This window comes from Morone saxatilis, unplaced genomic scaffold (genome assembly GCF_004916995.1).
Source record: "Morone saxatilis isolate NCDOM2014 unplaced genomic scaffold, NCSU_SB_2.0 Contig2, whole genome shotgun sequence".
Classification (NCBI taxonomy): domain Eukaryota; kingdom Metazoa; phylum Chordata; class Actinopteri; family Moronidae; genus Morone; species Morone saxatilis.
This window is the reverse complement of record NW_023339762.1, coordinates 22,441,644-22,453,850: the sequence shown is the minus strand read 5'-3', so window position 1 is coordinate 22,453,850 and position 12,207 is coordinate 22,441,644. Positions and strand designations below refer to the sequence as shown.

The 12,207-nt window shown below is 39.1% G+C and overlaps 1 protein-coding gene across 1 annotated transcript; it reads right to left on the bottom strand.

Annotated features, from left to right (window-relative positions):
• Nucleotides 1–5,478: 5,478 nt before the first annotated feature.
• si:ch211-106e7.2 lies at nucleotides 5,479–11,569 on the bottom strand. The gene is made up of 3 exons (XM_035665493.1): nucleotides 7,250–11,569; nucleotides 6,386–6,451; nucleotides 5,479–6,280 (listed from the first exon to the last, which is right to left on the bottom strand). The coding sequence occupies exons 1-3, from the start codon at nucleotides 11,169–11,171 to the stop codon at nucleotides 6,156–6,158; spliced, it is 4,113 nt and encodes a 1,370-aa protein (XP_035521386.1). The 5' UTR covers nucleotides 11,172–11,569; the 3' UTR covers nucleotides 5,479–6,155.
• Between the last annotated feature and the right edge of the window lie 638 nt (nucleotides 11,570–12,207).

The following is a 12,207-nucleotide window of genomic DNA, read 5'->3' as shown; positions in this document are numbered from 1 at the left end:
AGAAAGTTATCAGGTCTAGCAGTAAATGTACAGTGTGAGTTACAGTTGTCCGGCCCGCGGGCCGTAAGTTTGACACCTGAGTTAAACCGACAGTCAGTCAACTATACTGTAACAACTAACGTACTAGCTAAATCCGTTTCACTCTCGGCTTACACGTAACAGCAGCAAAACTGGACATGGTAGTCATGACTTTTGTCATGCTTATTGAGTTTAGAGAACTGATGGGGATGTTCTTTTAATTGTTATTCAAGCAATGTATGTCTCGTGACAGTTGCCAACTTACCATGAACACACTTCACCGATCTCAGTCGTGGATAACTTGTTCGCTCTGCCCGACTCTGGCTGGATCAGCTGGTTGTAGGGTTTGTGGGTTCTAAACACGAGTGTTTTAAACAGGGACGTTGTAGAGTGCCCTCTGGTGGACAAACTATGCAACGCCAACACTCATAACATTGTTGAAGGGTGTTTCCTCCGATTTTATTTTTTAAAATACTCATTTGATGGCCATTATAAATGCCGTTACCAATAGTTTGGAAAATGCCTAATATCGGCCAATAAATTGGTCGGGTTCTAGCAGGTAGCGCACAGTGGATTTATTGCAGCTTTTCACTGAAAAAAGCTGCAGCTTAAAAACAGGTCAATGAGAGTGGTGAGACTGCAGCTGTAGAAGCAAAAGAGCTGAAAGATGCATTTGATGCATTATTTGAAAGTCTTGAATAGAGCAGCTTTATACTTTTGTAAATTTAACAAGACTATTTAACTTAAAATAAAAGTCAACCTATAGTTAGACTCTCCATTGAACTAATTATTGTATTTTTTTTAAACTGCAAAAACCTCTCACCTTTTTTGTAAGCACTGTAACTCAGTGGGAGGGTCTCTTTGTCAGAGCTAGTTTTCCTCACAGTGTAATTGCTGGCCTTTAGTGAATGATGTGAACTGTGTTTGAAGTCTCAGGTGAATTTTTGTCCAGACAGCCATCTAAATGTCAAGTAGTAACTTCTTAAACTTTTGGTCCTAGAACTTAGCAAATCAAAGACTTTTCAAGACTAAGTTGAATTGAGTGCTCACTTTAGTTGCTTGTGTTAGCTTTGTGACCCTCACGTAAATTCTGCTGTTAGCCCTTTTTCCTGAACCACAGTAGATGGGATTTACAGCTGACCATAAGATTGCAAACAGTTTGTTCAGCCAGCTCTTCCTCATAAAGGTATCAGCTCAACATGTCTCCCAATGCAGCAGCCAAACACACTTCCTACAGCAGACATCATTGAGCATGTGGTTCCTCACTGAGGAAGACAGTCAATACATTGACCATACATACATACACACGGCTGCAATGTGCCATCCTCCTCTTCAGTTCCTGGGTTAGTATTACAGTAAAGTGCTGTATACCACATTAATTCTCTTGGTCAGCAATGGAGCATTAAATTATTAAAGGGTAAATCAACAGCAAATGACAATCTGTTACTCTACATGGATGAAGACTAGCATGTTTTGTTTTCTATCATTTACATGCAGGTTTTCTATTAGCAGCAACACCTCCTGTGACGTCATCAATGTTGGCTATACGAGTGTATAGCCAACATATAAACTGCAATCTGTAAATAAACTCCTCAGACCCCACTTAAACATCCAGTGTAACATTTATGAGGATCTATTGTCAGAAATGGAAAATAATATTCATAGGTATGTTTTCATAAGTGTATAATCACCTGAATATAGAAATGGTTGTGTCTTTGTTACCTTAGCCAGTTTTATCTACTAAGGGAGTAGGTCCTCTACTATGGAGACCGCCATGTTGAACTGCCATGTTTCTACAGTAGCCCAGAATGGACGTTTTGTGACCACCGTAGTTTCTCCTACACATTTGGAACGGAAAGGTAGGCGATAATGAATTAATTATATAATTGAATAAAATAGAATAAACTTTATTGTCCCTGAGGTGAAATTTGGGGCACAGTGCTGTAATCTGTTGCTTCACAGAAACTAACAACATACATCAGAAATCAGCATGAAACATTACAGACACTACATTTTAACACTGACAATACGGCAGCTTAAAAAGAGTAAGTAAGAAAAATAAAAGACTAAGTGCTACGGTGCTGGTTTGTTTATTGCACATTGCCCCATGATTTAGTATCAGTTCGGCAGCTTGATAGAAATTAGGACTAATGATAATTTCAGTCTGTTTTATTTTCATTTGGCACAGTCTTCTTCACTGAAAAAAAGTATAACCTTGCTCAAACTAAAAAAAAAGTGATGTCCAGATATCACATCTAAAATATTTGACTTCACAGAATCTAAATTGAGTAACTTCTTATGACCTGATTATTTTATGTTGATGTAAACAATAATAATGCACTTGACTCAACCTTAATTCTTTGCCTTGATCCAAATTATTTTCTTAACATTTTAGTTATTGAACCAAACTAATAAATTGAAATTGAACCAACCTAATGTATTCACTTTTAACTGAATTAACATGAATTAATGTTTGCATTGACACCAGTTAATTTACATATATCCAAACTATATTTTTCACATTTTATTTGACTTAACTTCAAAAATAATTTGTTTCCCACCTTATAAACTCTATAAAAAAAGACACTTGGCCAACAGATTACGTTAAATGTATTTATTAATCTAACCTCTTAACATATGAACTAATGCAACATATGTAACTTAAACACCAATCGGCACTTGACACAATACATTGTTTAAATCTAAAAATGAGAGCCAGAATAATGTGAGTAACCCTGACTATGAATGCTGACTAAAATAATACCTGTATTAGGTAGGCATCCCGAAAGGGCACTGAAAGTGGCAAGGGGAGGAGACGGTGGGAGAGAAGAGGGAGAAGAAGGCCCGGAAGGGGTAAGAGAGGATATGGAAATACAGAGGTTGAACAGGAGGAGAAAAGAATGCAGAAGGTCTGGAGACATTTCCTTGCCATTGTTGTTGATTCTCTGTGAAGTGTTTTACAAAGCAACAGGAAATGTTTAGTGACTTGATTTTTGTATTCTGGGACCTTTTCTTGATGATGAATGGATGTTTGGACATTGTGGTATCTGCGAGTAGTTCGATTTACAGTGCGTGGCATCTCCACGTCTAAGAATATGTGTATTGCATAACAAACATTTTTTATAAATGTAGAGCTCGACGTTTTATTGTGTTTTATTTTTATATTCTCTTGCTGAGTCAATAATGTTCCTCTAGAGGTGTATTATGTGGAGATAAGTGCTAGGCGTGTCTCTTAGGAGGGCTTTTGTGGTATGGTGAGAAGTTCCTATTCCTATTTGAAGATGTGAGTTTTGTAAAGGAATTCTATACTATCATCGGGGTACATTTGAATGTGTTTATATTTTTTAGTTTATGAATAGGATTTCTACATGTGCCTTGTATAGGAAAGCATTTTTCTGTTTTCGTGTAAGGATTAGTTGATGTGGTAGCAATATGATACTATAAAATACTGTTCGAAAATATTCTATCCATGGAGTGCTTCACGTTTGTGAGATCACTGTGTTGAGTTTATGTTGATTCATCTCCTGAATGTGCCTGGGGATCCATGACAATCCGAATTGTACGGTTCAAGTTATCTGAGTTGATTTTAATGTGTTAGTAAGTCAGATGGTATACGATGTTTGATATGTTGCTAGTAAGGTAATAACACAAACTTGTGTACAGGCACTACTGATTCCTTTTTATTTTTCATCCAATCATCCATTTTAAACTGTAAGAGACACACTACCTTTGATTCTTAGGTTAGTTCAGAGCCAAGGAGAAGGATAAGGGATGTGGACATAGAGTTGGAGATGGCAAAAGCAGAGAGGATGAAGAGGATGAAACGGCAGTGGAAGAGAGGAGGATAGAAGAGCAGGACAGGGCATTGAGGGCAGGGAGGATGCTATATTACTGTAGCACACAGGAATTAATAACAGTGAATTTGTTTTTCAAAAACATATCTGGCTTTTCACCCTCTTGCGCAAAACTGAATCTCCCTTTTAAAATGGCCAGTCTTTATCAAGATGTATTCCGAAACTTAGGAATCTGCTGCAAATTTGTTTTCAACACAGTAAGTATAACTGTAACTGATCATTTTAAGAAATGCCAAGTCAGATAAAAAAAAGATTGCCTTTACCAAGGCAAATGAACAGGACAAATACACACGTGGTAATAGCCGCCTACCTACACAAGGCTCTCACAGGAAATGGTAATTAAATAAATTTAAGATTAAATATTGCTTTCTGCGAAGCAAGTTTTGACCTTTCTGGAAGCAAGTGTGCGAAACGAGTCCAGAGAGGCATTACCACATCCAGCTGACCACAGAAGGCACAACCTCCATTGGAGGACTTTTCCACACCACAATGATAGATTCCCAATCTCTTTGGGCTGTTGTAGAAGGCCTCGAGTTCTCTTTTAAGACGGAAACCGCCATGGGTGGTATTACTCTCAGCTCTTATCGGCCAGTTATTAGTTTGAATGAACCAACCTCACTCTTTTTCAGTGCAAAAGGTGGCACTGTGGCTCCAAATTTCAAGAGCATCAGGGAATTTAGGTCACATGGAGTGTTTAAACTTCCAGTTAGTGAGAGAAGACAGAACATCAGACAAACATTTTACATTGCAACCTCTCTCATGCTGGATGGGCAAACTGAGTTACAGTAGGAGGAAGATTACATTTTACAATAGTTTAAATTAGAACTAAATCTATACAATCGCCAGAGCCGGTTTCTGCATCAGTATTGGAAAGTCCCAAGGGGTTCATAAATCACTTCTTTAAAACCAAAGAATGACAAGCGTGCCAGATGGTGGGATTCCCAAAGGAGTTTTCTTTCTCGGAGGTGGACCTGTCAGACTAAAAGAGATGTAGAACACATTTCAGGGAATAATCTAACCCTGATTTTACAATCAAAAAAGCACTTAATTACTCACCACAGTTCTTTGTAGAACAACAAGCGATGTTCCCAAAACCTGAGTGTAGGAGTGCCTTTTATTCTGTGCGAAAAGAGAGCTCGCAGTCATAATAAATACGCGAGTGGATGACCACTGGGTAATCCCATTTAGTTGGAATCAGACAGAGACAGGTTCTTCCTGTCGGAAGGCAGCTTTGGCACGGGCCAAGTCTTTCATCTCCTTTTCCTGGGTGAAAAAAGAAGAAAAAAGTCAGAGAAAGAGGCCTTTCTGAACTCTCCTGGTGGAACATAATCAAAATAATATGATGAATTAAGAGACGGATAAAGGTCCTACATTTGATTATTTTCAGTTTCTACCCATAACATTACATTACATTGTTATTTTAATCTTAGAATTAGCAAATTATGTTGGATTGAGGGATACACTGTATGAAAGCTTTTATTTTTTAAGGCTTAGTAAAAGGAGGGAAATTAGAGCCCAATTAAGGATACATTATTTAACTTCTAATCAGTGTCCTTGTATCCATTCCTGTTCTCTTGTTTCAATGGAAACCATACAATACACCTTCAAGTGTAATAGGATTCATTTATTTATCAGCAAAACAAACAGTTGCAAACAGTGAAATTAAACAGTTTTGAAGTTTATTTCAGATTATCTAAGATACAGTTTTACGTTTCCAGCTGCCATCCTCACCCCGGAACATACAAAACAAGGCAGCAGATGATTTTTGTGATTTTATGTAGGAAATGTAAAAAATAAAAAATAAAATAGATGACATTTCTTTCAGTTTCTTATAAAGAATAAGTTGCAAATATTGCAGGAAAATATTCATATGAAATTCATATTATATGAAAATATTCTCAATGTAAAAATATAAAAATATAAATACCTGAAATAAATGAAAAAACACAAGTATGAAATATACAGTTCACACACTTCTTTGTCTTTCGGTCATGAGGAATCGTACATGAACTGGATGACATGAACATTGACAGATGTGAAAAGAACTGAAGATTTTGTGTGCAAACTGGTGAAAATACATGAACAATATTATAGAAGTATGGCTGTTAAGAGCATATATAAAACTGAAACAACTTCCATTTACTCTTTGAATATACAAAAACCCTAAGATATCACTGTAACAATCTCCAAGGGAATTTTCTCAAATGAAGAATATTAGAAGACAGTAATTGACCTGAAAACTCTCTCTGTTGCTAATGAAACATTCATCTGTCATGTTATTCATCAATGTGGTGGCTGTGTCATCATCATGTATTGCTTCTGGAACTCTTCAAAGAGGCTGGAGGTCTTGTGGACAGGACGCAAACTTAGAGGACAAGACTTCTTCTCAGGATCTGGATACCATGTACCTACGGTGCAATTCATTTATACTAATTAGGACAAGCTGTAATCTAAATAATAACCACAAAATAAAAATAAGAAGAATTCATAAAAGTTTTAGTTGTGTTTGTTACCTATGTTACCCGTTGTGACAGTTTTGTTGGGGTTTTTGTCTTTTCCTTCATCAAGGCCAGGCTTATCTGAAAAACAAAAGATGAAAATATTTTCTTAAAACTCTCAACTCAAAAGCATTACAGAACACAAAAACACTTGAATTATAGACAAGAACCCCTGTTTTACATTTTGAAACTGCAAGATTCCTGAGTTTGACTTTCAAACATATTGTCTTATGAGGAATAATTCTGTGTTGAGTCTGTTCATGCATGACCGGTCCAGATAAACAGGAGTTTTCTTCTGCTCACCATTGTCAACACTGGGTTGCACAATTTTACTGTGCATATTTTAAGTCGGCTGCAATTAACCCTAACAAAAACAAAAGAATTCTTATGAAAACATACCTATCAACATTATACATTTATACATTTACTTATATATTAACTTTTTGTAGTCATTTACTATCTTTGTATCATGTTGCAAGCAGTGACCTCTGGGATGACCCTGGAAAAGATCTGGAAGTCTGTTCAGTAAAAATATGTTCAATCAATAAATCAATTGCAGATCAACCTGTTGTCAGGGACAGGAGAGGCATGAAACGGAGGAATAGGAGTGAGTTTGTAGTGAGTTAATTTGTCAGTAACTGTTAAAATTATATATCATCCATCGTATCAATATGTCTGCAAGTAATTGTTTTTGTGAAGTTGGAATTTTTTTATTCTGTGTTTTGATCAATGAGACTTAAATAAATTAACTAAATGTTCGGTCTCCTCGCTGGTTGTTCCGACAAATTTAGAATCATTACCGTATTACCACCAAAACTATTTTTATTTAATATGTGGGTGTTCAAAAATCAAAATCAATCAAGGAATATTATGACTTACTTGAAACAGGGTCATTGGTTTCCTTTCCCTCGTTGGATCCATCTTTGAAGATGAAGGTTTTGGGTAACACACTGAACTTCAGGACATTGTTCCCCTTGGACATGACATGATAGCTTCCATTTTCATTGTTACTTCTCTCTTTATCAGCAGGCTGTTTGAGTGTGACTGCATCCTTCTTTGTCTTCTCTCTGCATTTGAGTCCATTAGAGAGGGACCGCCTCTTCCTCAAACTCAGGCAGCGCTTAGTGTTTCGACTCCAAGGGCTCATTTCAGAAGAAACTGGCAGCTTCTTACTGGTGGCGGGGGCCCCCGTTTCAGTTTTCATCAGACTCGCCTCAGATAAAGAGGCAAAAGCACACTTCTGTGTTTTCAGTTTGCTTCTGTGTCTAATTTTAGTTGGTAGAAAATGTCTCCATTTTTCGTAAATATATGGTTTGACTGAATGTTCCTCTGTCCGGACAGTTTGGCCAGACTGTTTCTTCAAGGGACTGAGATATACATTGAGAATTTCTGAAGGCCTTGCTACTCCGTAAGACACAGCCCCTGCAGGTGAAACATATCTCTTTCTGCTGCTATTCGAAACACACTTGTCTTGTGATGCTGAGCCAAACAGTACCAGCTGTACAGATCTGCCATTTGAGGCTAAAGGTTTACTATCAGTTGCATCAATTAAAACCTTGCTACATTTTGAAGGCTGTGAATCCACATCCTCAGGGGGTTTGGATTTGTTAGATAGGAATGGAGGAAATCTATCATGACTGCCCAGTCTCTTCCGCTTTCTTTCAACTGTTTCACGTTTACCATTGTGGCTTAAAGTTGTCTGGAGGGCAGCCGTCCCACTTATTTCAGTTTGTGATGATGACTCTGCCACATCTGTAGATGTCAACTGAATCTGTCCACACGTCTCTTCAAGGCCTGACATCTGGCTGGCAGCTTTACTTTCAGTGCTGCAGAGAGTTTCAATTTCTTTGCCACCACTGACTGACTGAATTTCAGTGTCACTGCTGGAGAGATCTTCATCTTCTGTGTCACTTAAGTGTAAAATGCCTGACAGAGTACTGTTAATGCTTACTTGGGAAATGTTCTTCGGTTCTTCGTCAGACTGATCATTTTCACTCAGCTCAGGCTGACTATATGTCATAATTTGATTGTTGATGTTCTCCCCATCCTTCACTTTATTCTCTCCTTCCATGTGAAATTTGCTGGGAGACCTGATCACACACAGGTTTTCTTCCTTTTGTACTGCCATCTCTTCCGTACCAAGGGTCTTGTCAGGGCAATCTTCAAGACTTTGCTCGTTGCACTGGCATTTACTGGAAGACTTGTCTGACCCACAAATGACATGCAACCACTTTGACAGGCAGCAAACCTGTTGTATTGGCAGGACTGACTTCAGTTCTGAGTCATTCAGTGTGACATCCATAGCCTCGGGTAGCTCATCCTGCACAGAGCTATCCATGACTATCTCTGGCTGAGGGTCAGTGTCCATACTTTGTGGCATCTTGCTTTGAGCTTGCTTAAAGATAACCATGGCCTCTTCTGGAGGCAAAACTTTGATTTCAAATGAGTAATACGAGTCACTGGAATCAGCTATTTCTGTTTCATTAGGAGAGGCAGCTTGTGTAGAAGTGACTTCAACAGCAGAGGCTTGTTTTTCTTCACCGGAGTCAAATGGTTCAAGCTCAGTTTGCGACAAGACCTTGTTTGGTACCTCATGTGCAGCCTGTGCAGGAAAGCTGTTGACTGTCTCGTCCACATCTGGCTGGCTGTGACTCTCGATCACATGAAGATGATGTTTCCAAGACCACGGGAAGCCAAACTCATTATCAATGTCATCTAGCTGCTCACTGACATTCAACCAAGATGATTTGTAGGGCGGTTCTGAATAAGCTTCATTATCTTTGAGGACATGGTAGCTTTGGAGTTGCTTCAGAGAGCTGGGCTTTACTTGTGACAGTATGACAGAGTCTGGTGTTGTATGTTTTTGGCAGAATTCTTTAACATCAGTGATCAAACTCCTGTACCAGCCTGTCTTGAGCTTAGTTATCAAGTTTATAGTGTTGCCATCCCAAAACATCCTTACTAATTTTTCAGAATTAAACATGGTAGAACTTGGTTGGAGTATTGACTGGGCTTGTTCATCTTGCACTATCAACCCAGTTAATGCGACATGTGTCCATGGGAGTGTTGGGACCTGGGAAAGCTCAGAAACGCAGGAATCTGGATCAGTTGGATTCTTACTTTGGCTCACTGGCACTTCAGGGGTCACTAATTGATTAGCACTTAGCTTAACATGCTGCTCTACTTGCATATTAATAGCTGGCTCAGATCCTGTGTCCTCTGCACATACATTTTTTTGTGACAGGTGTTGATGCCCAGCTGAATCTGGAGACGATGCAAAGCTACTATCATTGGATCCTGCTGAATGGCTGTTGTTGGACATTGTTTGATTTGGGTTTTCTGGGTAAGGAGGAGATCCATGTCTCAAATAAGGAGCAGTTTTTGCCACAGCTGGTGATATAACACATTTCTCAGGGCTCCTCAAAGACTCATCTGTTGCAGCATGCTCCGTTGATTGATTGATCGAGGAAACAGGGGTATGCTTGCTGGCAACATGGTAGTTTTCCTGTGACAATGGTTGCACAACAGCAACAGCTCTCGTTCCTATGCAGCCAGGAGATGAGTAATTTGAGGCGTCATTTGCCTTGACTGATAAAATAGCTTCAAGTTTGTCTGCTACAGATGATTCTGTGGTACTCCTCTGTGATGAATTGCTCTCAGGCATCATCGATTGAGATGCTTTCCCTCCATTTCCATTTTCTGTTGCTTTGACGTAGAAGACATTTGGTACAGAGATTTGCTGTGGGGCGGCCACACTCTGCTGTGTTCTTGACATGTGGGTGGTTTTAGGAAAGGAGAGTGCAACATTGAGGGCTGAGGATTGTGGGGCATTTGAGTTATAACTTTCAGTGACAGTCCTTGTCACAGGTTGCATATGTTGATTAGACTCCGTCACTTTGACATCACTGGCGAACTGCTTCCCTCTGTCAGTTGAAGTAGTATACGCTGGAGGTTGACCACCTGAGCTAGCAGGGAACGACTTGCGTAGATCCTCCTCGATTCTTGCGATCATCTGGTATTTGAACATTTGCTCTTGTGTATGACCAGCAGGGTTTAAGGTGGTCTTGTCCCCTTTGTTTTGCATTGAGTTGATGTGAACTGGGTATTTCTGAGTTTTCTGGCTCATGCTGAGAAGGTGCAACACTAGCTCACTTGTGGATGAGTTTGTAGTAATGCTGTTGTTTCTGCAAGAAACATTATAACTAGGTGGAGGAAAGGAAGGAATGACTCCTTGCTGATTGGCATTTTGTCTGAGATTCTGGTTATGAGCAGTCTGTCTGTCTCTCTGTGCATGAACTACACCCTGTTGGGTCCAGTGTGCTGAGAGTGCTTGCTGAGGGTATGTGGTGTTTGCTATCGTTACGTTGGGTGAACTCTGGGTTGGTGACTTGATGAATCCATGGTTGGGATGAAAATTTCTCTGACTGGCAACCTTATGTCCATTAGTGACCAAATTAGGGTTTCGACTTTGAGTATTTGTGTATGAGTTTTGCTGATTGCCAGCTGACACGCTTGTATAATAATATTTAGACTCCCCTTCAGCTGGCTGCTGACAATAAACTGCCTGATAAGGAACTACTGATGTCTGCCAATTTGACGTCTCTCTGTTAGAGTGTGGTGGCCTGACACCTGTGTTTGGTCCTGTGTACTGGTATGAGTTATTTGCTGTCGCAGCTTGTGGATTCCACATTCTGTCCTGTTCCACATTGGTACGCTGAGTGTATGTTTGTGGGGATTGTGAGGATGGTCCAAGCTGCCGGTACTGTCCATTAATCCATGCACAAGGGTGCATTTTTGTCATCTGTGTAAGAGGTTTCAGAGGTAACCTTCCTGAAAAGGAAAATAACAATGTTTAATGTCATAAGACTAATTTATGCACTGACAAAATGTTGACTAAAAATCTATTTGGTGGTCAAACACACACACACAAATTATTATTTTTTTTTTTCATGCTCAAGTCCGTTATTACATCATGACTCTTGCCTGCTCCTTCTGCTGCCAGGTAGCCCAACAACTATACTATTATAGCTAAAGTCCCTTTTTGAGGTCACAATGACCTTTGATCTTTGGGTCAAAAGTGTCACCAATTAAGTGTCTGACCAAATGTGAAATATGGTCACAATAAATCCCCTTCTGCTCCAGACTTACAGTGCTGAATAAAAGCTACAAAACTGTTTATTTATCTCAGGATTTATTTTATAGTCAACAAAGTTCCTTTTCTGTCTGAATATATGAATATTTCTAGAAGCGTGAAGAACATTATCAAAAAAGCATTCGGCTCTACTAAAGTGTGACCCTTCTCTGCAGCATCTCTACCTTTAACACACAAGTGTTAAAGTTAATGATTGTTTCTCTAACTGCCCTGTAAACAGATTATAAAATCGGCTTTCCTAGCACCAAGTGGTGAAGAGCCCAATCCTGAAGCTACAATTTACAACAGTAGTGTGTTTTCACAGATGAGAACATACTTTAAGCAAGCATAACCTGTTAACCTCATCAGAGGCTACTCTGGGATACAGGGAACTGAATATGTGATAAAGAATCGATTGTGTGCCAGCTGATGTGTTTAGTTTACACAATAGGAGGACTATGAAGCTTTGATTTAATGTGCTGATTCTGAGGCATTAACAATATGAAACAGAACTAAAAGGAACTGTATACACAAATCCACTTATCTGGAAAGGATACTGATTGGTTGGGTGGACTAACTTCTGTCTCATTGAACTCTATACAACTCTATTATCTGTTATTTTTTAATCAAGCAGTATGATAGGACATCTGACCCATCTGAATGTTTTCAACCACAACTGCAGGACAATGAATATTAGGGATGCACC

What these genes read in the sequence shown, in the direction of transcription:
- si:ch211-106e7.2 (XM_035665493.1), bottom strand. Translation starts at nt 11,171, where the DNA reads ATGACAAAAATGCACCCTTGTGCATGGATTAATGGACAGTACCGGCAG. An exon ending in AACCAATGACCCTGTTTCAA is followed by an intron (nt 6,452 to 7,249) that starts GTAAGTCATAAT and finishes TTTGTTTTTCAG; the next exon opens with ATAAGCCTGGCCTTGATGAA. An exon ending in TGTCACAACGGGTAACATAG is followed by an intron (nt 6,281 to 6,385) that starts GTAACAAACACA and finishes ATTGCACCGTAG; the next exon opens with GTACATGGTATCCAGATCCT.